The 26,465-nt window shown below is 45.6% G+C and overlaps 1 protein-coding gene and 1 long non-coding RNA gene across 2 annotated transcripts in view; one reads left to right on the top strand and one right to left on the bottom strand.

Moving 5' to 3' along the window:
* The window catches only part of LOC118395557 (teneurin-3-like), a 797,463-nt gene extending 771,356 nt beyond the window's left edge, over window positions 1-26,107 (top strand). The window contains 10 exon segments of the mRNA XM_052464676.1: window positions 3,829-4,007; window positions 5,378-5,613; window positions 7,466-7,762; window positions 13,917-14,142; window positions 14,371-14,699; window positions 15,418-15,926; window positions 16,164-16,443; window positions 16,609-16,876; window positions 19,202-19,332; window positions 20,735-26,107. Of these exon segments, the coding sequence (XP_052320636.1) occupies window positions 3,829-4,007; window positions 5,378-5,613; window positions 7,466-7,762; window positions 13,917-14,142; window positions 14,371-14,699; window positions 15,418-15,926; window positions 16,164-16,443; window positions 16,609-16,876; window positions 19,202-19,332; window positions 20,735-21,490 (3,211 nt within the window). The 3' untranslated portion in view covers window positions 21,491-26,107.
* Window positions 11,570-13,927, bottom strand: LOC127907942 (uncharacterized). The gene is made up of 3 exons (XR_008065626.1): window positions 13,796-13,927; window positions 13,129-13,180; window positions 11,570-12,775 (listed from the first exon to the last, which is right to left on the bottom strand). It is a non-coding gene; the product is annotated as an uncharacterized LOC127907942 (long non-coding RNA).
* Window positions 26,108-26,465: the final 358 nt, after the last annotated feature.

Below are 26,465 nucleotides of genomic sequence, written 5' to 3'. Positions count from 1 at the left end.
TATATGACTGACTATCTGACTGACTATCTAACTGACTATATGACTGACTATCTAACTGACTATATGACTGACTATATGACTGACTATATGACTGACTATATGACTGACTATCTAACTGACTATATGACTGACTATATGACTGACTATCTAACTGACTATATGACTGACTATCTAACTGACTATATGACTGACTATCTAACTGACTATATGACTGACTATATGACTGACTATCTGACTGACTATGACTATGACTGACTATATGACTGACTATATGACTGACTATCTAACTGACTATATATGACTGACTATCTGACTGACTATATGACTGACTATATGACTGACTATATGACTGACTATCTAACTGACTATATGACTGACTATATGACTGACTATCTAACTGACTATATGACTGACTATCTGACTGACTATATGACTGACTGACTATATGACTGACTATCTAACTGACTATATGACTGACTATGTGACTGACTATATGACTGACTATCTAACTGACTATATGACTGACTATCTGACTGACTATATGACTGACTATATGACTGACTATCTAACTGACTATATGACTGAGTATATGACTGACTATCTAACTGACTATATGACTGACTATATGACTGACTATCTAACTGACTATATGACTGACTATCTAACTGACTATATGACTGACTATCTAACTGACTATATGACTGACTATATGACTGACTATATGACTGACTATCTAACTGACTATATGACTGACTATATGACTGACTATCTAACTGACTATATGACTGACTATCTGACTGACTATATGACTGACTATATGACTGACTATCTAACTGACTATATGACTGACTATATGACTGACTATATGACTGACTATCTGACTGACTATCTAACTGACTATATGACTGACTATCTGACTGACTATATGACTGACTATCTAACTGACTATATGACTGACTATATGACTGACTATATGACTGACTATATGACTGACTATATGACTGACTATCTAACTGACTATATGACTGACTATATGACTGACTATCTAACTGACTATATGACTGACTATATGACTGACTATATGACTGACTATATGACTGACTATCTGACTGACTATCTAACTGACTATATGACTGACTATATGACTGACTATCTAACTGACTATATAACAGACTATATGACTGACTATATGACTGACTATATGACTGAGTATCTGACTGACTATCTAACTGACTATATGACTGACTATATGACTGACTATCTAACTGACTATATGACGGACTATATGACTGACTATATGACTGAGTATCTGACTGCCCCACTGTTTTTTTTTGAGAACGTTGCTATAAGAGAAGTCTATCTCCCTCTGATGTACCCTCAGACTGTGTAAGGAAGTGTCAGTGTCCCCATTTTTGTGAGCGTCCCTTGTCCCTTAAGTCATAACTCTTACAACACGAAGATGTCCTTCATCATCCTATATCTTCTAGTGATTGGCTGTGTGTATACTATAGAGCCAGCAGCCATCTTTTCTGCACTTCCATCTGATCAGTATTAGTAAGGCAGGGGCTGAACAATGCCTGCTCAGCAAAACCCTGTCACACACACACATATACACACACACTCCCTCCCATATACACACACACAACACAACTCAGGGGAAATCTTTATAGAAAACTTTCCGTTCCGTTTCACCTTGTGCTTGCACCACGTTCCAACACATGGAGGAATAGTTGTAAATTATGCAGTGTGTGTGTGTGTCCTGCTTGGAGGGGAGCTCATCTGGGAGCCACACCCACTGTCACCATGGAGGAAATATGTAAAAATGGAGGGAGAACAGAGAGAGAAGAGAGAGAAGAGTGCGAGACAGAGAGAGTCATAAAGTGCTTGTTACTCCCAGAGCAGACATACACCAGCAGACACAGGGCTGTCACTACATCTCTCGCTAAATGTGATAGTAGGCTAGCACGCACACACACATACTCACACACACACACACACACACACACACACACACACACACACACACACACACACACACACACATACTCACACATACTCACACATACTCACACACACACACACACACACACACACACACACACACACACACACACACACACACACACACACACACACACACACACACACACACACACACACGCTGACACTGCCTCCAGGCACCAAAATAGACTCCCAGCCATAATGGGACAGCAGAGGCCCTAGTCAGCTAGGCCAGTGTGATCATTCAGCTTCTATAGCCCCAAACTTTTACCACAGAGCCCTTGTCAAAAAGAATGCCTCTGAGTCTGAACCCAAACCCTGACCCCTATCCCCTCGTACAAACCAGCAGCCATTCATACATCGTCCCCACTGTAGAACTACAGTATCCTTAAATACATGTACAAAAACAAACAAATGTTTCCTGATCTTTCTCTCAGATATAGGAGAGACACTTCAAAACAAACAAATCTGTTCCATGTAGTGAATCTGTTATTCAGTGTGTTTGTATGGGCTAATACCAGCAAGGATAAACATGTATATTTTTGGGAATACTTCAAGGGGTCTTAAAATTCCAAATCAAATAGCAAAATGTTTCTTTGTTTTCATTCTTAAAACAATTCCATATATATTTTCCTCTTTTTCTCCCCTCTCTCTCCCTCCCTCTGTCTTCTCCCCTCTCTCTCTCGTTCCCTCTGTATTCTCCCATCGCTCTCTTTCTCTGTCTTCTCCCCTCTCTCTCCCCCTGTCTTCTCTCTCCCTCCCTATGTCTCTCTCCCCTCTCTCTCACTCTGTCTTCTCCCTTCTCTCTCTCTCTCTCTCTCCCTCTGCTTTCTCCCCTCTCTCTCCCTCTTTCTTCTCCCCTCCCTCTCCCTCTCTCTGTCTTCTCTCCTCTCTCCCTCTGTCTGTCTTCTCTCCTCTCTCTGTCTTCTCTCCTCTCTCACTTTCTCTGTCTTCTCCCCTCTTTCTCTGTCTTCTCCCCTCTCTCTCCCTCTGTCTGTCTTCTCTCCTCTCTCCCTCTCTCTGTCTTCTCTCCTCTCTCCCTTTCTCTGTCTTCTCCCCTCTTTCTCTGTCTTCTCCCCTCTCTCTCCCTCTGTCTGTCTTCTCTCTCCCTCTCTCTGTCTTCTCTCCTCTCTCCCTTCCTCTGTCTTCTCTCCTCTCTACCTTTCTCTGTCTTCTCCCCTCTTTCTCTGTCTTCTCCCCTCTTTCTCTGTCTTCTCCCTTCTTTCTCCATCTGTCTGTCTTCTCTCCTTTTCTCTGTCTTCTCTCCTCTCTCCCTTTCTCTGTATTCTCCCCTCTTTCTCTGTCTTCTCCCCTCTCTCTCCCTCTGTCTGTCTTCTCTCCTCTCTCCCTCTGTCTTCTCTCCTCTCTCCCTTTCTCTGTATTCTCCCCTCTCTCGCCCTCTGTCTGTCTTCTCTCCTCTCTCCCTCTGTCTGTCTTCTCTTCTCTCTCCCTTTCTCTGTCTTCTCCCCTCTCTCTCCCTCTCTCTGTCTTCTCTCCTCTCTCTCTTCTCCCCTCTCTCTCCCTTTCTCTGTCTTCTCCCCTCTTTCTCTGTCTTCTCCCCTCTCTCTCCCTCTCTCTGTCTTCTGTCCTCTCTCTCTCTTCTCCCCTCTCTCTCCCTTTCTCTGTATTTTACCCTCTTTCTCTGTCTTCTCTCCTATCTCTCTCTTCTCCCCTCTCTCTCCCTTTCTCTGTCTTCTCTGCTCTCTCTCTCTTCTCCCCTCTCTCTCTCCCTCTCTCTGTCTTCTCCCCTCTTTCTGTCTTCTCCCCCTTTCTTTCTTTCTTTCTTTCTTTCTTTCTTTCTTTCTTTCTTTCTTTCTCCCTCCCCTCCAGTTATGACAGTGAAGGTCGTCTAACCAACGTGACGTTCCCTACGGGGGTGGTGACCAACCTGCACGGGGACATGACCGGGGCCATCACGGTGGACATTGAGACGTCCGGCCGCGACGAGGACGTCAGCATCACCACTAACCTCTCCTCCATCGACTCCTTCTACACTCTGGTCCAGGGTAAGTAGAGGTGGGGAGGTGTGTGTGTGTGTGTGTGTGTGCGTGCGTGCGTGCGTGTGTCTGTGTCTGTCTCAACTTTGTGAATACCAGTCATGAATTTTAATGAGCCACATTGATAACCAACAGCATTGATTAGTCGAACGTCAACACAATACTAATGACTTCACCAATTACTCAATGGGCATTAATCCCTGATCCCCTTTCATTATTAAAGAGGTCATAAAATAAAGACAGCTCAGAGATCAATATACTTAATCATACAACAGTAACTGTCTGTTTGTAGACAGAGGAGTGGAGTAGAGAGGAGAAGAGAGGACAGGGGAGGAGAAGATCAGAGGAGAAGAGAGAAGAGAGGAGATAAAATAAGAGGAGAAGAGAGGAGAGGAGAGGAAATGATAAGAGAGGCAAGGAGAGGAAATGACAGGAGAGGAGGAGAGGAGAGGAAAGCAGAGGAGAGGAGAGGAGAGCAGAGGACAGGACAGGACAGGAGAGGAGAGGAGAGCAGAGGAGTGCAGAGGAGAGGAGAGCAGAGGAGAGGAGAGGAGGAGAGCAGAGGAGAGGAGTGCAGAGGAGAGGAGTGCAGAGGAGAGGAGTGCAGAGGAAAGGACAGGAGAGGAGGAGAGGAGAGCAGAGGAGAGGAGTGCAGAGGAGAGGAGATGAGAGGAAAGGACAGGAGAGGAGGAGAGCAGAGGAGAGGAGAGGAATACAGAGGAGAGGAGAGGAGATGAGAGGAAAGGACAGGAGAGGAGAGGAGGAGAGCAGAGGAGAGGAAAGAAGAGGACTGGAGAAGAAAGGACAGGAGTGGAGGAGAGAAGAGGAGATGAGAGGAGAGGAGAGGAGAGGAAAGAAGAGGAGAGGAGAAGAAAGGAGAGGAGGAGAAGAAAGGAGAGGGAGAGGAGAGGAGAGGAGAGGAGAGGGAGAGGAGAGGAGAGGAGAGGAGAGGGGCCTTGAAGGGTTCTATCAATGCAGACCCAACATAGGAATCTTCCATCCTTTATAAAACAGAAGGGGGAATGGGGTTCTCAAATCTGAAATCAGATGTTTCTTATTTAAACAATAAGGTCCGAGGGGGTGTGGTATACGACCAATATACCACGGCTATACCACGCTGTTCTTACGCATGACGCAACGTGGAGTGCCTGGATACAACCCTTAGCCGTGGTATATTGGCAATGTACCACAAACCCCAAGGTGCCTTATTGCTATTGTAAACTGGTTACCAACGTAATTAGAGCAGTAAAAATACATGTTTTGTCGTACCCGTAGTATACGGTCTGATATACCCCGGCTGTCAGCCAATCAACATTCAACCACCCAGTTTCTATTCTTTATTATTGTCTTCATGGAATTAAACTTTCTCTCCAACACAGACCAACTAAGGAACAGCTACCAGGTGGGCTACGACCACTCTCTGAGGGTGATCTATGCCAACGGGATGGACACACACTACCAGACGGAGCCCCACATCCTGGCGGGCGCTGCCAACCCCACGGTGGCACGGAGGAACATGACGCTGCCCGGGGAGAATGGGCAGAACTTGGTGGAGTGGCGCTTCCGCAAAGAGCAGACCCGGGGGAAAGTCATCGTGTTCGGGAGGAAGCTCAGGGTGAGAAGGGAGTTTGATGGAGAGTGGCGGCCATTTTTGTTTGATTGTTGTTTTGTTTAAACTGCAAAGTCAATTAGCTATATCGTCAAAATATAAGCGGTAAATGAGGTATTTTGTCTTGATTTAGGGTTAGGCATAAGGCTTATGAGAGGAGCTGCCATTTTGTTTTGTCGGCAGATGTGGAGGTTGGGGGTTTCTTTTTTCCTTTTTTGGCTGTAGCAGCTTGACACCTTTCACACACTTCCCAGCGGGCATAGCTGATTAAAACATCAGTACTATCTGTCTAGGGGTTTCTGATGTGGATTCTAGCAGTTGGGGTTTCACTCTCTTCCCTCTGAGGTGATTTAGTCAGATCTTTGGCTGCCACTTCCTTCTCGTTTTTACCATGACATCATTCAAACATAGGCTACAATATAGGACGGGTCTTGGTCGAGGTTTGTTGCTAACTACGATATGGATATGGACAGTTTGTCTGCGGTTAGCGAGGGGCGACGATGCTTTATCGCCGCAACGTTTTGTCTCCTCCAACATCAAAGATCTGAAAGTCATTACCATCTACCCAACAAAGGAAAAGGTGTACTTTTGTTTTCCTGCTGACTTGTCAAGGGTTAATTCCCTAATTCCCATATCTGATGCCTCCTGTATGTGAACTAAAGCTGATGGGACACACACATGGATGGGACACACACGACACAAACACACACGTCCTGCTACATCTAATGGTGGGGTTGCATATTCTGAGCCGTTCCCTCTGTCAGAGAAGAGGGCTGGTCTCCAAGGTATTACCCCCTCCTCCTTCCAGTGTCTGTCTTCATCTCTCTCTCTCTCGAAAGACTGCTCTCTGTATGTCCCAAATGGCACCCTATTCCCTATACAGTGCACTACTTTTGACCAAGACCCATAGGGACACTGGACATGCACTATGTAGAGAATAGGGTGGCATTTGGGACTCATCCCATTTCTGTCTGGATCTCAGCCTCCTCGTCTCATTACTGAAGAATGTCCAGGAGGAATCAGGGGCCTTCGCTTACAAAAAACACATGAAGGCCATATTGACATCCTTCCGCTGTTTTCTTTCCCTCGTTCTTTTTCTCGTTCCCTCGTTTTGCTGGCAACATGAAAACCTGAAGGGGGGAGCGGGCAGGTAGGCTAGGTGGGTGTCCCCACGGCATCCATCCCAGCAGGAAATGACATGCTTTCTTATGGGAAATAAATTGAGGCCGGGGTCACGTTCTGTTGGCTAGTGTCTCGGTGTGTCTCGGCGGCATTCCGAAGGCCCCTGTCATCTTCAAATGAGTCTCAGCTCCCAATAGGCTGAGAGAGAGACTCTGCATGGTTACCATCACCATATTATTCTCACTCTCTCGCTCTCTTTCTCTCTCTCATTCTCTCTGTCTCTCCACCTCGCTGAATTCCTAGGGGGGGTCATTTATGAAAGCAGTCAAAAGCAAGAGTTTGAACACACGCCAGCCAGTCTCTCACTTTAATGAAACTCACTTCACAAAAACGGCTAATCGAATGCTAATAATCCCACTAAATGAATTTAGTGTCGCTCTTGAGAATCGATCACGGTAAACAGCGGTTTAAACAAACAGCGGGGTCATTGGGAGGCGATAAATAGCGGTTCTGGGTCGGGAATTGACTTTGAAAGCCGGTTCAGTTCACAGTTTCATCATTTCTCCTTTTGTGTTTGTTAGCTTTTTGTTTTAAAAGTTCAACAATCTGTCCGCATGTAAATAAAGTCGAAGTAATGTATTGTTAATAAACATTACTCCTTACACGGCAAACCTTTTTATTGGATTTGTACAATATTTAAGTTAAAACTGTCCAACCCTTCTTCTTTTCTCTCAAGGTGAACGGCAGAAACCTTCTCTCGGTGGATTACGACCGAACTCTCCGGACAGAAAAGATCTACGACGACCACAGGAAGTTCCTGCTGAAGATCGTGTATGACACCCAGGGCCACCCTACTCTGTGGGTCCCTAGCAGTAAGCTGCTGTCAGTCAACCTTACCTATTCCAGCACGGGGCAGGTGACCAGCCTACAGAGGGGTCCCACCACAGAGAGGGTGGAGTACGATGGTCAAGGGAGGATTGTGTCCCGAGTGTTCGCCGATGGAAAGACCTGGAGTTATACATACCTGGATAAGGTAGGAACTAGAGGAAGGAGGATCGGCTAGATTCAGCCGCAGGCCAATTCTTTTCTGGACCGGATGGTCAGGGGGCCGGAACATAATTCCAAATGATTTGTCGACAAATTGATCGCAAGAAGCCCAAACAGATATAATGTTTTTATATATATATTTTTTTTTTCACCTTTATTTAACCAGGTAGGCTAGTTGAGAACAAGTTCTCATTTGCAACTGCGACCTGGCCAAGATAAAGCATAGCAGTGTGAACAGACAACACAGAGTTACACATGGAGTAAACAATTAACAAGTCAATAACACAGTAGAAAAAAAAGGGGAGTCTATATACAGTGTGCAAAAGGCATGAGGAGGTAGGCGAATAATTACAATATTGCAGATTAACACTGGAGTGATAAATGATCAGATGATCATGTACAGGTAGAGATATTGGTGTGCAAAAGAGCAGAAAAGTAAATAAATAAAAACTGTGGGGATGAGGTAGGTGAAAATGGGTGGGCTATTTACCAATAGATTATGTACAGCTGCAGCGATCGGTTAGCTGCTCAGATAGCTGATGTTTGAAGTTGGTGAGGGAGATAAAAGTCTCCAACTTCAGCAATTTTTGCAATTCGTTCCAGTCACAGGCAGCAGAGTACTGGAACGAAAGGCGGCCGAATGAGGTGTTGGCTTTAGGGATGATCAGTGAGATACACCTGCTGGAGCGCGTGCTACGGATGGGTGTTGCCATCGTGACCAGTGAACTGAGATAAGGCGGAGCTTTACCTAGCATGGCCTTGTAGATGACCTGGAGCCAGTGGGTCTCGCGACTGGGTCTGTTTGACTAAAACATAATCATTCCAAACCTTGCCTACATAATCATTCCAAACCTTGCCTACATTTATATACATTTATATACGATCACGCTTCTCTCTATTATACGTGGGAATACTTGGGAACAGATTTCTTAAATTAAAATCACTTGGAGACGATTTCCTGGTGTTTTTACTCTCTTTTATGTCCAACAATGAAAAAAAAAGAATAAAAAAATTGCTCAGAAAACGTGCTGCCAGTTGGGGAACGTGCTGCCAGTTGGGGAACGTGCTGCCAGTTGGGGAACGTGCTGCCAGTTGGGGAACGTGCTGCCAGTTGGGGAACGTGCTGCCAGTTGGGGAACGTGCGCCAGTTGGGGAACGTGCGGCCAGTTGGGGAACGTGCTGCCAGTTGGGGAACGTGCTGCCAGTTGGGGAACGTGCTGCCAGTTGGGGAACGTGCTGCCAGTTGGGGAACGTGCTGCCAGTTGGGGAACGTGCTGCCAGTTGGGGAACGTGCTGCCAGTTGGGGAACGTGCTGCCAGTTGGGGAACGTGCTGCCAGTTGAAAAACTCACATCCACACACGCATACACACACTCTGTTGCCATGATCAGCAACACCAGCAAACACCCCATATTGACAATGCAAAAAAACATTGTGAAAAAGTAGTTGAGGACTTAGTGTGAATAGACTTGCATCACCGATCAATTGCATTCCAACTAGTGTTTTGGTGAGTAGCTGAACCGATATGGTCAATGTCAAACGCAGCGCCACTTTGTTTGCTGTCAAAATGTCCCTCTTAAACTCCACTCCGCTGTGTGCTGAAGAGCAGTGTTCCTACACCCTGGCATTACAGCGTCAGCTGCTAACTACACCGTGAGTCTCCCCTATAAGGAGTCTCCCCAGTAAGCTTTACACACACACACAAACACAACCACTTTCTGTCCCTCTTTAACCATAGACGAGCTGTTCAAATCTGTAAAGACCGGTGCATCTCCTGCTATAAAAGGATTAGTGGTGGGGATAGTCGTCTATTTTCATTGTCAGCACAAAAAACACAAGGTTATTTTCTGAAGATGAAAACAGTGGAGAATAAAAAAAGCCACTAAAGTCATTGAAGGCACCCTTGAAAGCTATGAGTGTCAAAACAGAAAAGATGCTTTGAAAAATATACAAGGGAGTCTGCACAGGCTCTATAAAAGGACCATATTCCCTTTAGGTAGTAAGGGATATATAAAGAGAGGAGAGAGGAGGTGTTGGGGGGGAGAGAGAGAGAGAGAGAGAGCAACAGCAGGAAGATAAAATAGACATTGTTTGTGGATGCTAGTGTACAGAGTGATGGCTTAAGAGGGACTAGTGAAGACCAGAGTTATGGAAACGAGGCCCAGGGGAGAGGAGGAGGCTGGAGCCGGGGTTTCGACAGCATGGGGAGGCCACAGGGACACAACACAGAGAGAACAGAGAGAGATAGAAAGATGGAGAGTACAGAAGGAGAGAGATAGAGAAAGAGTGATAGACGGTGGGACAGAGAGAGAGAGAGGGAGGGACAGAGAGAGAGAGAGGGTGGGAAAGAGAGAGAGAGAGAGGGTGGGACAGAGAGAGAGAGAGGGTGGGACAGAGAGAGAGAGGGTGGGACAGAGAGAGAGAGAGAGAGAGAGAGAGAGGGTGGGACAGAGAGAGAGAGAGGGTGGGACAGAGAGAGAGAGAGAGAGGGTGGGACAGAGAGAGAGAGAGGGTGGGACAGAGAGAGAGAGAGGGTGGGACAGAGAGAGAGAGAGGGTGGGACAGAGAGAGAGAGAGGGTGGGACAGAGAGAGAGAGAGAGAGAGAGATAGACGGTGGGACAGAGAGAGAGAGGGTGGGACAGAGAGAGAGAGAGGGTGGGACAGAGAGAGAGAGAGAGAGGGTGGGACAGAGAGAGAGAGAGGGTGGGACAGAGAGAGAGAGAGAGGGTGGGACAGAGAGAGAGAGAGGGTGGGACAGAGAGAGAGATAGAGATCCCAAGCTAATTCCCCAGAGTACCAGTAACTTTTCTCCATTCTCACTTCCAGGACAAGCTGTAGAGACGGTCCCAGAGGTTACGTTTACATAATGACAAATAAACTACACAAAAATGTAAACGTAAAGTATTGGTCCCATGTTTCATCAGCTGAAATAAAGGATCACAGAAATGTTGTCGCACAACACAATGCCACAGATGTCCCAATTCGAGGTAGCGTGCAATTGGTATGCTGACTGCAGGAATATCCACCAGAGCTGTTGCCAGGGAAATGAATGTTAATTTCTCTACCGTAAGCTTCCTTTAACGTTGTTTTAGAGACTTTGGCTTACGTCCAACCAGCCTCACAAACGCAGACCATGTGTGTGGCGTCGTGTGGGCTGGCGGTTTGCTGATGTCAACGTTGTGAACATAGTACCCCGTGGTGGCGGTGGGGTTATGCTATGGGCAGGAATAAACTAGATATAACAAACACAATTGCATTTTATCGATGCAAATTTGAATGCACAGAGATACCATGACGAGATCCTGAGGCCCATTGTCGTGCCATTCATCTGCCGCCACCACCTCCATGTTTCAGCATGATCATGCACGGGCCCATGTCGCAAGGATCTGTACGCAAGGAGATGCTGCACGAGGCAAATGGTGGTCACAGCAGATACTGACTGGTTTTCTGATCTACGACCAAACATAATTTTTTTGAAGTTATTTGTGACCAACAGATGAATATCTGTTTTCACAGTCATGTAAAATCCATAGATTAGGGCCCAATAAATGTATTTCAATTGACTGATTTCCTTATATGAACTGTAACTCATTCAAATCTTTCAGTTCAGTATAAGTTTGAAATAGGGCTGGACACCACCCACCCACCCGGTGGTTGACTGCCGGCCAAGAGCTCTGGTAGAGTGACCAGCAAGAGACATATCCCTGGCCATACATATGTTGCCACACACATAGACACAATCACACACACACATACAGAGAAACAAACATACACAGGGACACAAACACAGTGCCTGGGGAGCTTGTGTTAATGTCTGTCCTTGTATGACAGACAAGGTGAAGGATCCTCCAGGCAGACTCCCTCTTTAGAGAGAGAGAGAGAGAGGGAGAGAGAGAGAGAGAGAGAGAGAGAGAGAGAGAGAGAGAGAGAGAGAGAGAGAGAGAGAGAGAGAGAGAGAGAGAGAGAGAGAGGGAGAGAGAGAGAGAGAGAGAGAGAGAGAGAGAGAGAGAGAGAGAGAGAGAGAGAGAGAGAGAGAGAGAGAGAGAGAGAGAGAGAGAGAGAGAGAGAGAGAGAGAGAGAGAGAGAGAGAGAGAGAGAGAGAGAGAGAGAGAGAGACATACAAACAAACCGACACAGCCAGAGATGCATATCAGAATCCTGGAGGGACTGGAGTGAAGTTGTTGTTATTGACTCACTAAGATGCTCTCTGCTCGTCTATTCTGAGCCTTACCTTCCTACTTCCTACTTATGGGCCTCATTCTTCGGTAAAAAATGTTGTTGTTGAAATTACGACCAACCATCCGCTAACTAGCATAGCGCCTGCGTCCCAAATGGCAGCTGATTCCCTATGTAATGCAGTACTTTTAGCCACAGCCCCATGGGCCCTGGTCAAAATTACTGCACTACATAGGGAACAGGGTGCCATTTCAGACGTAACCATCCACTTCCACTCTCCCCCCCGCCGCTATGCAAAGTAGCTAATTACCTGCTGTTTGGCTAAGTGATTGTGACTTCCACTGGTGCCTACCTTTATGAGATTAGTAGGTAGACCCTACACTACTCCACACACGCACACACACACATGGGCAGAGAAGAAAGGAGAGGAGTGCTAGCAAATGCCAATAATTACGGAACACTTTAGAATTAATGCAGTGAAGTGCATTTAACAGAGTTCTGCGTTTAGAGACTGGGAGAGAGGGAGGGAGGTCAAGGGTAACTCAATTAAAATAAAGAAAATCTTTCAGGAAATGGAATGTTAATTCCTGGTTTAGCGCTCCATTTGAATTTGTAATGTACATTAGAGTTAGTAAATTTTTATTTCTCTCATCCTTTTCTCCTATTCCTCTCCCATACCTCATTCTCCTTTCTTCATCTCTCCCATTCCTCTCCCATACCTCATTCTCCTTTCTTCTTCTCTCTTCCTTTTCTCCCATTCCTCTCCCATACCTCATTCTCCTTTCTTCTTCTCTCTTCCTTTTCTCCCATTCCTCTCCCATACCTCATTCTCCTTTCTTCTTCTCTCTTCCTTTTCTCCCATTCCTCTCCCATACCTCATTCTCCTTTCTTCTTCTCTCTTCCTTTTCTCCCATTCCACTCCCTTCCCTCATTCTCCTTTCTTCTTCTCTCTTCCTTTTCTCCCATTCCTCTCCCATACCTCATTCTCCTTTCTTCTTCTCTCTTCCTTTTCTCCCATTCCACTCCCTTCCCTCATTCTCCTTTCTTCTTCTTCTTCCTTTTCTCCCATTACCTTCCCTCATTCTCCTTTCTTCTTCTCTCTTCATTTCTCCCATTTCCCTTCCCTCATTCTACTTTCTTCTTCTCTCTTCCTTTTCTCCCATTCCTCTCCCATACCTCATTCTCCTTTCTTCTTCTCTCTTCCTTTTCTCCCATTCCACTCCCTTCCCTCATTCTCCTTTCTTCTTCTCTCTTCCTTTTCTCCCATTCCTCTCCCATACCTCATTCTCCTTTCTTCTTCTCTCTTCCTTTTCTCCCATTCCACTCCCTTCCCTCATTCTCCTTTCTTCTTCTCTCTTCCTTTTCTCCCATTCCACTCCCTTCCCTCATTCTCCTTTCTTCTTCTCTCTTCATTTCTCCCATTCCTCTCCCATCCCTCATTCTCCTTTCTTCTTCTCTCTTCCTTTTCTCCCATTCCACTCCCTTCCCTCATTCTCCTTTCTTCTTCTCTCTTCATTTCTCCCATTCCTCTCCCATCCCTCATTCTACTTTCTTCTTCTCTCTTCCTTTTCTCCCATTCCACTCCCTTCCCTCATTCTCCTTTCTTCTTCTCTCTTCCTTTTCTCCCATTTCCCTTCCTCATTCTCCTTTCTTCTTCTCTCTTCATTTCTCCCATTCCTCTCCCATCCCTCATTCTCCTTTCTTCTTCTCTCTTCCTTTTCTCCCATTCCACTCCCTTCCCTCATTCTCCTTTCTTCTTCTCTCTTCATTTCTCCCATTCCTCTCCCATCCCTCATTCTACTTTCTTCTTCTCTCTTCCTTTTCTCCCATTCCTCTCCCATACCTCATTCTCCTTTCTTCTTCTCTCTTCATTTCTCCCATTCCTCTCCCATCCCTCATTCTACTTTCTTCTTCTCCCTTCCTTTTCTCCCATCACTCTCCCTCCTCCGTCCTCCTCCCTCCAGTCCATGGTGCTCCTGCTCCACAGCCAGCGTCAGTACATCTTTGACTACGACCTGTTGGACCGCCTGTCTGCTGTCACCATGCCTTCGGTGGCCCGTCACACCATGCAGACCATCCGCTCTTTGGGCTACTATCGCAACATTTACAACCCCCCGGAGAGCAACGCCTCGGTCACCGTTGACTACAGCGAAGACGGACAGCTCCTCAGAGTGGCCCACCTAGGGACAGGTCAGACAACTGTCAGAGCTGCTACGGTTGTGTTATGTGTTGAGTGTGTCTGACGTCCTTGTCTCGTCTGTCATCAAGTACATTTTTTTTTTATTATCACAAAAAAAGACAACATTTTCAGAAAGTTTAGGAAAACTTCACCTAAAACTGTATTGCCATTCAACAAATATTGTTAGGAATTGATGTTGGTGTTGTACACAGAATAACCGCCCACTTCTACATCAACAGGTCGTAGAATTCTCTACAAGTACCGACGACAGAACAAAATGGCGGAGATCTTGTATGATTCTACGAGGGTTAGCTTCACCTACGACGAGACAGCCGGTGTGCTGAAGACGGTGAACCTCCAGAGCGAAGGGTTCATCTGTTCCATCCGGTACCGGCAGATTGGACCGTTGGTGGACCGGCAGATCTTCCGGTTCAGTGAGGACGGCATGGTGAACGCACGGTTTGATTATACCTACGACAACAGCTTCCGGGTCACCAGCATGCAGGCTGTCATCAACGAGACGCCGCTGCCCATCGACCTCTACCAGTTTGACGACATCTCCGGGAAGGTGAGGTTCTTCAATCTCGTCTAAAACCTTTTCTTTTTTTAAATGTATTTTATTATCCCTTTCTCTCCCCAATGTTGTGGTATCCAATTAGTAGTTACAGTCTTGTCTCATCACTGCAACTCCCGTACGGACTCGGGACTCGCCCGTTCATCCTCCGAAACACAACCTAACCAAACCGCGCTGCTTCTTGACACAATGTCCACCTAACCCGGAAGCCAGCCGCACCAATGTGTCGGAAAAAACACCATGCACCTGGCAACCGTGTCAGCGTGCACTGCGCCCGGCCCGCCACAGGAGTCGCAAGTGCGCGATTGGACAAGGACATCCCTGCCGGCCAAACCCTCTCCTAACCCGGACGACACTGGGCAACCCCATGGGTCTCCCGGTCATGGCCGGCTGCGACAGAGCCTGGGCTCAAACCCAGAATCTCTAGTGACACAGCTAGCACTGTGATGCAGTGTCTTAGGCCACTGCGCCACTTAGGAGGCCCAGCTAAAACCTTTTAAAAGCTTTCTGATGGAGTAAGACATTCATAAGTTACATTGCTCAAGAATCAATGTCTATATTTAGTTCATTTAAAAGTCCAAAAATGTATGTAGACATAATTTTATTTATATCTTTATTCGCTTTTTTTCTCTCACACATTTAATTATTTTACTAAAAGTGTGTTTGTGATTTAAATGCTCTTTAATTAAATAAAGTTTGATTTGATTTGAAGGTGGAACAATTCGGAAAGTTCGGCGTGATCTACTACGACATCAACCAGATCATCTCCACGGCCGTCATGACTTACACCAAGCACTTCGACGTCCACGGGCGGATCAAGGAGATCCAGTACGAGATCTTCAGATCCCTCATGTACTGGATCACCATCCAGTATGACAACATGGGCCGGGTAACCAAACGCGAGATCAAGATCGGACCGTTCGCCAACACAACCAAGTATGGTTACGAGTACGACGTGGACGGTCAGCTCCAGACGGTCTACCTCAACGAGAAGATGATGTGGCGCTACAACTACGACCTGAACGGCAACCTCCACCTGCTCAACCCGGGTAACAGCGCCCGGCTCACCCCGCTACGCTACGACCTCCGAGACCGCATTACGCGGCTTGGGGACGTCCAGTACCGGTTGGACGATGACGGGTTCCTGAGACAGAGAGGAGCTGAGATCTTTGAGTACAACTCCAAGGGCCTTCTGGAACGCGTCTACAGCAAAGGCAACAGGTTAGTTGGACGATTGGTGACCGTACCGGACTGTACCATCCATACCCCACTGTAAACATACACCCAACTTGGAGTTAATTTGTATTGTGCTGTTTGCTGATAATTCTTGTATGTTTTAAATGTCTAAATTGCTTCAAATAATTCATCCTTCACTGCTATTAATACTCTGTAATGTTTCCTAATTGTAAAATCTCTCTCTCTCTCTCTCTCTCTCTCTCTCTCTCTCTCTCTCAACAGTTGGACCATCCAGTACCGCTATGACGGGTTGGGCCGCCGTGTGGCCTCCAGAACCAGCCTAGGCCAGCACCTGCAGTTCTTCTATGCTGACCTGAACTACCCGACCAGGATCACTCACGTCTACAACCACAGCAGCTCAGAGATCACATCTCTCTACTACGACCTGCAGGGACACCTCTTCGCCATGGAGATCAGTAGCGGAGAGGAGTTCTATATCGCCTGTGACAACACCGGAACCCCTCTAGCAGTGTTCAGTAGTAATGGGCTTCTTCTGAAGCAGGTAAGGTTTCAGACCAGTTGGAAAGGCCTCATGTACAGTCCCCGATCCTCTATGTGGTGTTAGTTGGATTAAATCGAATAAAAGCTAGTCTAAATCTAAAAGTATGTAAATCTACATATCCAGCGAGGTGATCGTTATTCAATGTGTTTCATGATTCTTTTCCAGGTGCAGTACACAGCCTACGGCGAGGTCTACTTTGACTCCAACCCTGACTTTGTTCTGGTGATCGGCTTCCACGGGGGTCTCTACGATCCCTTGACACGGCTGCTGCATTTCGGGGACCGGGACTATGACATCCCGGCGGGGCGCTGGACCACCCCAGACATCGGGACGTGGACGAGAGTCGGGAAAGACCCGGCGCCGTTCAACCTGTACATGTTCCGGAACAACAACCCTGTCAGCAAAGTTCACGAGGTCAAGGAGTACGTCACAGGTGGGAGACGGTGAATTCACTCTAGTTGACTGCTTATAGCTTATGTAAGACATAAACCTTCTAGATGGTTTATAGAAGAACGAGTATGTCACAAATGGAGTACATCACAGATAAGGGACTGTGATGCGACCTATAATGCACTCTGATTTACTCCCTATAACTTAGCCAAGCAGATACAAACCAATGCACAGAACCATGGTCTCATTATATTTGTCTGGCATCTTGCCATGTAGAACGGTAAGGCCTGTTATGGCAATACAATAGGGACATGTTGTCATTGCATGATGACCATAGATAAACAGTCTATTGTGAATAGACTATTAGTATGAATATTTTATGGCTGTGAACTTTAATAATTGTCTGGCGGTGGCATATCACCTCATTGCTATGCATCACCATGATATTGCTATTGTTTTCAGCAGTTACCCTTTCCACATGATTATAGTTCTGGCTAAACATGAAAGGTATGACTCGAAATGACTATTTTCCCCTCGGGACATTCCAGTTTGTCCTATCCTAACCTGAAACATTGGGACATCAAATCAAATATATTTATATAGCCCTTCGTACATCAGCTGATATCTCAAAGTGCTGTACAGAAACCCAGCCTGAAACCCCAAACAGCAAGCAATGCAGGTGTTGAAGCACGTTGGCTAGGAAAAACTCCCTAGAAAGGCCAAAACCTAGGAAGAAACCTAGCGAGGAACCAGGCTATGAGGGGTGGCCAGTCCTCTTCTCGCTGTGCCGGGTGGAGATTATAACAGAACATGGCCAAGATGTTCAAATGTTCATAAATGACCAGCATGGTCAAATAATAATAATCACAGTAGTTGTCGAGGGTGTAGCAAGTCAGCACCTCAGGGGTAAATGTCAGTTGGCTTTTCATAGCCAATCATTAAAAGTATCTCTACCACTCCTGCTGTCTCTAGAGTTGAAAACAGCAGGTCTTGGACAGGTAGCACTTCCGGTGAACAGGTCAGGATTCCATAGCCGCAGGCAGAACAGTTGAAACTGGAGCAGCAGCACGTCCAGGTGGACTGGAGACAGCAAGGAGTCATCATGCCCGGAAGTCCTGAGGCATGGTCCTAGGGCTCAGGTCCTCCGAGAGAGAGAAAGAAAGAGAGAATTAGAGAGAGCATACTTAAATTCACACAGGACACCGGATAAGACAGGAGAAGTACTCTAGATATAACAAACTGACCCTAGCCCCCCGACACATAAACTACTGCAGCATAAATACTGGAGGCTGAGACAGGAGGGGTCAAGAGACACTGTGGCCCCATCCGAAGATACACCCGGACAGTCCCAATCAGGAAGGATATAACCCCACCCACATTGCCAATGCACAGCCCCCACACCACTAGAGGGATATCTTCAACCACCAACAAGGCCGAGTATAGCCCAAAAAGATCTCCACCACGGCACAAACCAAGGGGGGGCGCCAACCCAGACAGGAAGATCACATCAGTGACTCAACCCACTCAAGTGACACACCCCTCCTAGGGACTGCATGAAAGAGCACCAGTAAGCCAGTGACTCGGCCCCTGTAATGGGGTTAGAGGCAGAGAATCCCAGTGGAAAGAGGGGAACTGGCCAGGCAGAGACAGCAAGGGCGTTTCGTTGCTCCAGAGCCTTTCCGTTCACCTTCACACTCCTGGGCCAGACTACACTCAATCATATGACCCACTGAAGAGATGAGTCTTCAGTAAAGACTTAAAGGTTGAGACCGAGTTTGCGTCTCTCACATGGGTAGGCAGACCATTCCATAAAAATGGAGCTCTATAGGAGAAAGCCCTGCCTCCAGCTGTTTGCTTAGAAATTCTAGGGACAATTAGGAGGCCTGTGTCTTGTGACCGTAGCGTACATGTAGGTATGTACGGCAGGACCAAATCAGAGCGATAGGTAGGAGCAAGCCCATGTACTGCTTTTTAGGTTAGCAGTAAAACCTTGAAATCAGCCCTTGCCTTAACAGGAAGCCAGTGCAGGGAGGCTAGCACTGGAGTAATGTGATTTTAAAAAATTGTTTTAGTCAGGATTCTTGCAGCCGTATTTAGCACTAACTGAAGTTTATTTAGTTCTTTATCCGGGTAGCCGGAAAGTAGAGCATTGCAGTAGTCTAACCTAGAAGTGACAAAAGCATGGATTAATGTTTCTGCATCATTTTTGGACAGAAAGTTTCACATTTTTGGAATGTTACGTAGATGGAAAAAAGCTGTCCTTGAAACAGTCTTGATATGTACGTCAAAAGAGAGATCAGGGACATAATATCCCTCAGTGGCCTATTCTCTCATGGTAACAATGTAATTCACTTTTCCATGGGTACAGATGTCAATATCTGGCTGGTGACGTTTGGGTTCCACCTTCACAATGCCATCCCCGGGTTCCCCATCCCCAAGTTTGACCTCACACAGCCGTCCCTGGAGATGAAGAAGAGCCAGCTCTGGGACGACCTGCCGGTATGTAGTATCCCTCCGCCTTCCTACCTCCCTCCCTCCCTCCACCCATCCATCCTCCCCTATCCATCCCTTCCGATTACTTACTCTATATCGCCGGTATCATACTATCTGCCTCTCTCTGGGGTTAATTTACAACTCCATCTCCACTGTCATATCCCTCCGCCTCATTCTGGTTTATTACACCATCCCGGTATGACGTATGCCTCCACCTTCCTCCCTCTAGTCTAGTTTATTTACCCTATCTCTACTGTCATATCCCTCCACCTCTCTCTGGGATTTATTAACCTCAGCTTGTTATCTCCACTCTCATTTCCGTACTGTGGTTGTACTGAGAAACTGAACCTACGACCACAATCTCACAGCACAGCTGGAAGACCAACCATCCCACCGTGTTGATTTAGCTTGTTAAGATGCACTGCCAGTGAAGAAGAGACAAACAACATTCAGGGAGGTCCACAGTTCACCCATGGCTACAAAGTACAAAGAAGTCACAGACACACACACAGACACACACACACAGACGCACACACAGGCGCACACACAGGCGCACACACAGACGCACACACAGGCGCACACACAGACGCACACACATACACACACACAGACACACACACAGACACACACACATACACACACACATACACACACACAGACACACACACAGACACACCAATTATACCGCAGCTGAATCATCCTCTGGTTTGTCTTTATTAAATAAAGTCATTATACGTATTTGAAGTGCAAATGAGACCTTATTGGTTTAACTACGTTGCCATGACTGTCGCTTCTTCCTCTTCTCTCTGTGTGAAATGAACATGCTATGCTGTTGCTCCTCACAAACCCAACAATCCCATATTTCTTTTTAAAAAACTAAGCTTGGATCTGGAAAAACTACTTTTTTGTTGTCGTTGCAATTGGGGTTTTTCTCATAACAAAGTTCTCCCTGTGATCCTTTTTCTTGCTTAAACAATATTCCGTTGTTTTGTCTCCATATAAATTGGACATTTCTAGAAGAAAGGGAACCTTTGAATGACTGAAGCTGGAGCACTTCTTCACCATGTCAGTCTGGGATTTGGTTTCATATTGTCCCTTGCTTTTTGGAGAATCATTTTGTTTTCATTGAGATAACACAGTACTAGGGGAATAGCCACCCACTGGGCACAGACGTCAATTCAACATCTATTCTACGTTGATTCAACATAATTTCATTGAAATGACATGGAAACAACGTGGATTTAACCACAGTCTGCCCAGTGGGTAAAGAAACACAACAGGCTTTACAAACTGAACAACCCCATAGAAGTGTCCGTTAAGGAGAGAGAGTTCTGATTTGATATCTGTGTAACTTAGACGTTTCTCTCTTCTCCCCCTTCTCTGACTCCTCCCTCTTTCCTTACATCAGTCCATCTCGGGGGTGCAACAGGAAGTGACCCGGCAAGCCAAGGCTTTCCTGTCCTTTGAGAGGATGCCGGAGATCCAGCTGAGCCGCCGGCACTCCAACCGGGAGAAACCCTGGCTGTGGTTCGCCACCGCCAAGTCGCTGATCGGTAAGGGTGTCATGTTGGCAGTGACGCAGGGCCGTGTGGTCACCAACACTCTGAATATCGCCAACGAGGACTGCATCAAGGTCGCCGCCGTCCTCAACAATGCGTTCTACCTCGAGGACCTACACTTCACGGTGGAGGGACGCGACACACACTACTTCATCAAGACCAGCCTCCCGGAGAGCGACCTGGGAGCGCTGAGGCTGACAAGCGGGAGGAAGTCCCTGGAGAACGGAGTCAACGTGACTGTGTCCCAGTCCACCACCGTGGTGAACGGCAGAACTCGGCGCTTCGCCGACGTGGAGCTGCAGTACGGCGCTCTAGCGCTCCACGTGCGCTACGGCATGACTCTGGACGAGGAGAAGGCGCGTGTTCTGGAGCAGGCCAGGCAGAAGGCGTTGTCGAGTGCTTGGTCCAGGGAGCAACAACGGGTGAGGGAGGGGGAGGAGGGAGTGAGGCTGTGGACGGAGGGGGAGAAGAGGCAGCTGCTGAGCGGAGGGAAGGTGCTGGGCTACGATGGGTACTACGTCCTCTCCATAGAGCAGTACCCCGAGCTAGCAGACTCCGCTAACAACATCCAGTTCCTCAGGCAGAGCGAAATAGGGAAGAGGTAACAGACAGAATCCTCGGCACTGGCCGCCAAAGAGACTACCCCCTCCAAATCCTGCCCCCCAACCTCCCTCGCCTCCCCCCTTTTCTCTAAAAAGGGGGAGGGTCCAAGCTAGTGCTGTGTTTAGCGCCGCCTAGCTGAAACAAACACAGTAAAATGTAGAAATATTTCAAACTGAACTAAACCTAATACTACCACTGTGGGACGGCTCCAACTGACGCAGATGTTTGTCCCGTGCTATACAGCGTTGAATGGACTGTGGACTCTCTTAAAAAGAGAGGGAAAAGAAGTCAGAACTCTCAGTTTTGTGAAAGGGAAAAAAAGTTTTTGTTTTTTAAATCGACTTCCTGCTATTTGCTTTCGGGAAAATTATTTTAAAAGGGAAGAAAAAATGTGTTTACATACGCATACCACTACAACACGTCTGGACTCATAGAAAAAAAGCCTTCTGGTTTCTTACAAAGGACAACGTCTATAATCTGATTCTACATCCTGACGACTGACCTTTGATTGACCTTTGTGTACTGAAAAAGGTAGTTGTTGTTGTTCGCTGCAGGACCATGGTGGCATCAAGACAGTCAAAACAGTCACTTGTTGAATCCACTTGCTTGTTCTCCTGCTTTTCTTTCTAAAAGGGACAAAACGGCTCCCACCAAGTGACTTCTTTACCAATACTAGATCAAAGTGGGACGTTTTGGGAATCGGGAGGTTGTGTGTGTGTGTGTGTGTGTGTGTGTGTGTGTGTGTGTTGTGTGTGTGTGTGTGTGTGTGTGTGTGTGTGTGTGTGTGTGTGTGTGTGTGTGTGTGTGTGTGTGTGTGTGTGTGTGTGTGTGTGTGTGTACAATGGAGACAATTTGTGTGTGTGTATGTATGGAGGAAGTTAATCAATTAAATGAAATGAAAGACTCATATCCAACCAATCTTTTGAAAAACAATGTGAGACAGTATCTTTATGGATTTTTTTATTAAGATGAAAAATTCCAAACTTATCCGTACATCAATATTAGCCTCTTAGAGAAAGTAATTTATGTACAGTGTTTATACATTTAAAAAAATAAAATCGTAAAAAATATGATTTTTTTTCCCTTCGTCATACGTTACTGTTTATACTCTTCATTAAGTTTTCAATATGTTATCCTATTATAATTCATGGTAATGCTTATTGAAATAACATTTTAAAAAATCAACCCTACTGTATTATTGATTTCTGCATTGAGAATATTCCAAGTAGGGTTTTTCATTTTCTTGCCTTCATTGATCAGATTCCCTGATATCTTGAGATTAAACCACGTTTTGTTTTGGCACTTATATTTTTTATTAGAAAAGTGTCAGTTGAATGGTCGATGTCAGTCAGACAACCATATGTCTTAGGAAATACTAGACTACTACTATCAAGAGCAGGAGAATAGTTTGGCTTTGCGGTACGGTAGTATATCCTGCCTTGTGGAAATAGCCTTTGAACCTTAAGTCCTTTTGAGTAGGACACAAGGACGGGCCACTTGTCCTTCTTCAGCTAGAGGGTTTGAAAACAAAACCCCTTGGTTGTCTTACCTAGATATTATTTCTGCTTTTCCTATCACAAAACCATGCTGTTTCTTAGATCTCAGCTCAAACGAGAAGGCTTCTTGTAATCACTATTAAGGATGGAAAATTCCAGAAACTTGGAAGATCCAATTGGGATTTATGAAAAACCTGGTAATTTTGGGATCGTTTCCAGAATTTTCCAGTCCTAACCACTATAGTTCTTTGCTCTTTCTCTACCTACTTTAGGAAGAGCTTAACTCATCAATAAAATGTATTTATAAAGCCCTTCTTACATCAGCTGATGTCACAAAGTGCTGTACAGAAACCCAGTCTAAAACCCCAAACAGCAAGCAGTGCAGGTGGCTAGGAAAAACTCATGTTCCTTGAACCAGCACAGAGAGCACAGATATGACTGCAGCAGTGAGAACTGAACAGAACCAAATACGAGCCTCTTGGCTTGAACAGAAACAACACCACCATAATCCAAGGGACCATTTAACATCATGCTCGTAAATGTATTCCTCCAACTTCACTTATTTTATCCTAAACATGGCTAGAATCAAGTGCAAACACAATCACATCAAACGGTTCATTAGATAGAGCAAAGGGCAGAGTTTAGCTCAAGTTCCGGAGGGGAAAAGAGCGAGAGAATAAACCTGGGAAAAGCCTACAAACGGCTCTATATGCACTCTGGGTAATCTTTCCGACATAACCTAAATGGCTAGTGAGTGTACTGTAAAGGAGTTGCCAGGGTGATGAACATGTCATCAGCACTATGAACTAACTCTCCCTACTCATCTCTCTGCCTGAGGGGGATAACACACATATTCACCCACAGAAAGAGAAAGAAAAGTTTAACACCAAACTATGACCATTTCAAAGATTTTAGTTGTTGTGATGATCTGAACCACTCTTGAGGAAACTTTTCCAGTCACACGAACACTACATCCCCAGGAGCCCAAACGCGTTTTTCGTCATGAATGTTGTTCTGGAGGTAGCTCTGCAGAGTGGTCACTAGCTGGCTCAGCCATAAAGTCATAACATTAACACTAACCTTAACCACACTACTAACCCTAATGCCTAATCCTATCCTTGAAGTACGACCAAAAATCTAATTTTAATTTTCATGGATTTTTCCAACATAGCCAACTTTGACTTTCCAGCTGGTCTAAGGGGAAATCGCTCAGTTCTGCCTCTAGGATAAGACTCGTGAAAATAAGCGTCAACCTGCTACCCAAACAGAAGATTACAACACCCTTCCTCAGATGTTTCTCATGTTTCCATGTTGCTTTTTCCGCCTCATACAGTAGTTCAAATCTGTTTCTTTTGTAAACAGTTTGTAAAAAAGACTTAGCGAATGAGAAAGTATTGTTTTTTTGCTTTATGATTTTTTACACATATATATATATATATCAATCATTGAATTGTATTGCCAAGCTTATTTTTCTATTCATGTGTGTGACAAGGTGGACAGAAGGTGGAAGGACTTATACTCCCAGGTTGTTTGTGTGTTGATTTGACTATGTTGTTGTCAGATTTTCTCTGGTGTTATTGGTTGATCTTGGTCTGTACCATGTGCCATTTATTCTGCAGGGGGAATCCTAGTTGATCCTATCCCTGCTGTATCACATTGCTACTATGATGCCCCCCTCTCCCCCATCGTCAGCTGAAAGTGCAGTAGCCCAGCCACATACAGTGGCTGAAGACCAGGACTCAACATACTGAGTTTTCCTTTTGACTTTGCTGATCTCTCAAAATAACACTTCCCCCAAATTAGACAAACATACACTTTTAGTGCTGTTCTGTTTTACTAAGTAGAATGTTCCAGTCTGGCAATGTGTCAGACACCTATTGGAGCGGACACACGAGTGCTAGAAGGAGGGGAGCATTTGGTGTTTCGCAGTGTGTTCTGGGTATTGTTTGCATGCTTACAAAGTAAAACGCCCTTCCATCCGTCAGTCATTGTTTCCCATCCATGTTAGAACAGACATTTACATGTCTACATGGTCAAATGCTTCTGTATTATATTGCACTACAATGTAACAGCGTTATTGCTTAATGCGTAGTCCATACAATAACCTTAAAGTGCTGGTCGATGCCACGTCATAACCTTTATGTCTGGGCTCCAGGTAGTAGCTTCCCCTTAGGCACAGATCTAGGATCAGTCTCCAACTCCAATCCTACTTCACCATTATGGGGTAAAATACATAACTGGCCTTAGATCAGTGTCTCTAAAGGCATCATACCTACCTTCCGCTTTGTCTGAAGATGGTGATTAGGTAGAGGAATTTCCTTTCTCAAAGAACTTCCTGACTTTAGCAGGAGAGGCTCATGGGATCGGTACCACTGCTGACCGTAACGCTGAGTTATGCACCAGCGTCGCTATAAATATTATATTACCGCCATTTTGGAGAATGATGTCTATAGTGATGTCACCACTAGCACCACCACAGCCACCTCTCTCACCCTATCATAAAACACACATCTGTTCTGCGGTGTCACACAGTTTACAGACCTGAAGGGACAGCAAACACGGCGACGTTGAGACAACGTCGTGTGGTGGTTGTGTGTTAGCTGGGAGTCTTCTGTATTGTGTGGTGATGAGAATTTTAGCCAAGAAAATGTGTACTTTTATTTTTGTTAATTAAGACCCTGTTGTCCAGAGTCACAGGTTAGCTGATGTTTTGGGTTTGGAGATTGAGGGAATTTGATAAAGATTTTTCTATGTATTTTGTCATTTGTTTTCGTTCTTTGAAAATGAAACAGACGGGCGAAAAGGGATTTGAATTGTTCAGTCAGTCCTCTCTTTGTAAAGAAGGTACAACATATCTTTTTAATTTATTCAGAGATTTGTTCATTTTTTTCAATTTTTTCACTTTCTTTCGATCGACATCCTCCGCGAAAGTTTCATCATAACGATGTTGTTTTTATATAAACAAACATTGCTGTTTTAGAGTGCAATTAAAGTGCAATTTTAATGTAAGTTCCCGAAAGGTCATTTCTGGGGATGCCATCCCTTTTATCTCCCAGATGTTAAAGATCCAACAGAGATCAATCATGATAACAATAAACATGTCATACTGTGAAGGTTTCTGAAGCTCGGCTTGAACTGCTCTTTATTTACTCTCAACGTACTGGATCGACACACGCGCACACACACACACACACACACACACACACACACACACACGCTCGCACCTATCCCACTCTGTTCCTCGTGCTTTTAGCACCTGCTAATCAACAGATGCAAATGCTTGCTCCATGAATCGCCTTCCCTATTACCGAACGTGATGGGCCGACCGGATCAATCTATCCAACTGAGTTTGAATGTATTTGTTGTAGGAAGATAAACATGTCCTCTCACCTGCTTGATGAGTATTTCTCTTTGAAGGATGCTTTCAAAAAAGAGAATTAGTGTATGATAGCGCAAACGTAATACATAAAGGCATGGCCAT

Source organism: Oncorhynchus keta, chromosome 16 (genome assembly GCF_023373465.1).
Source record: "Oncorhynchus keta strain PuntledgeMale-10-30-2019 chromosome 16, Oket_V2, whole genome shotgun sequence".
Classification (NCBI taxonomy): Eukaryota; Metazoa; Chordata; class Actinopteri; order Salmoniformes; family Salmonidae; genus Oncorhynchus; species Oncorhynchus keta.
Note: the sequence above shows the minus strand (reverse complement) of the source record. Positions and strands in the feature narration are given on the sequence as shown.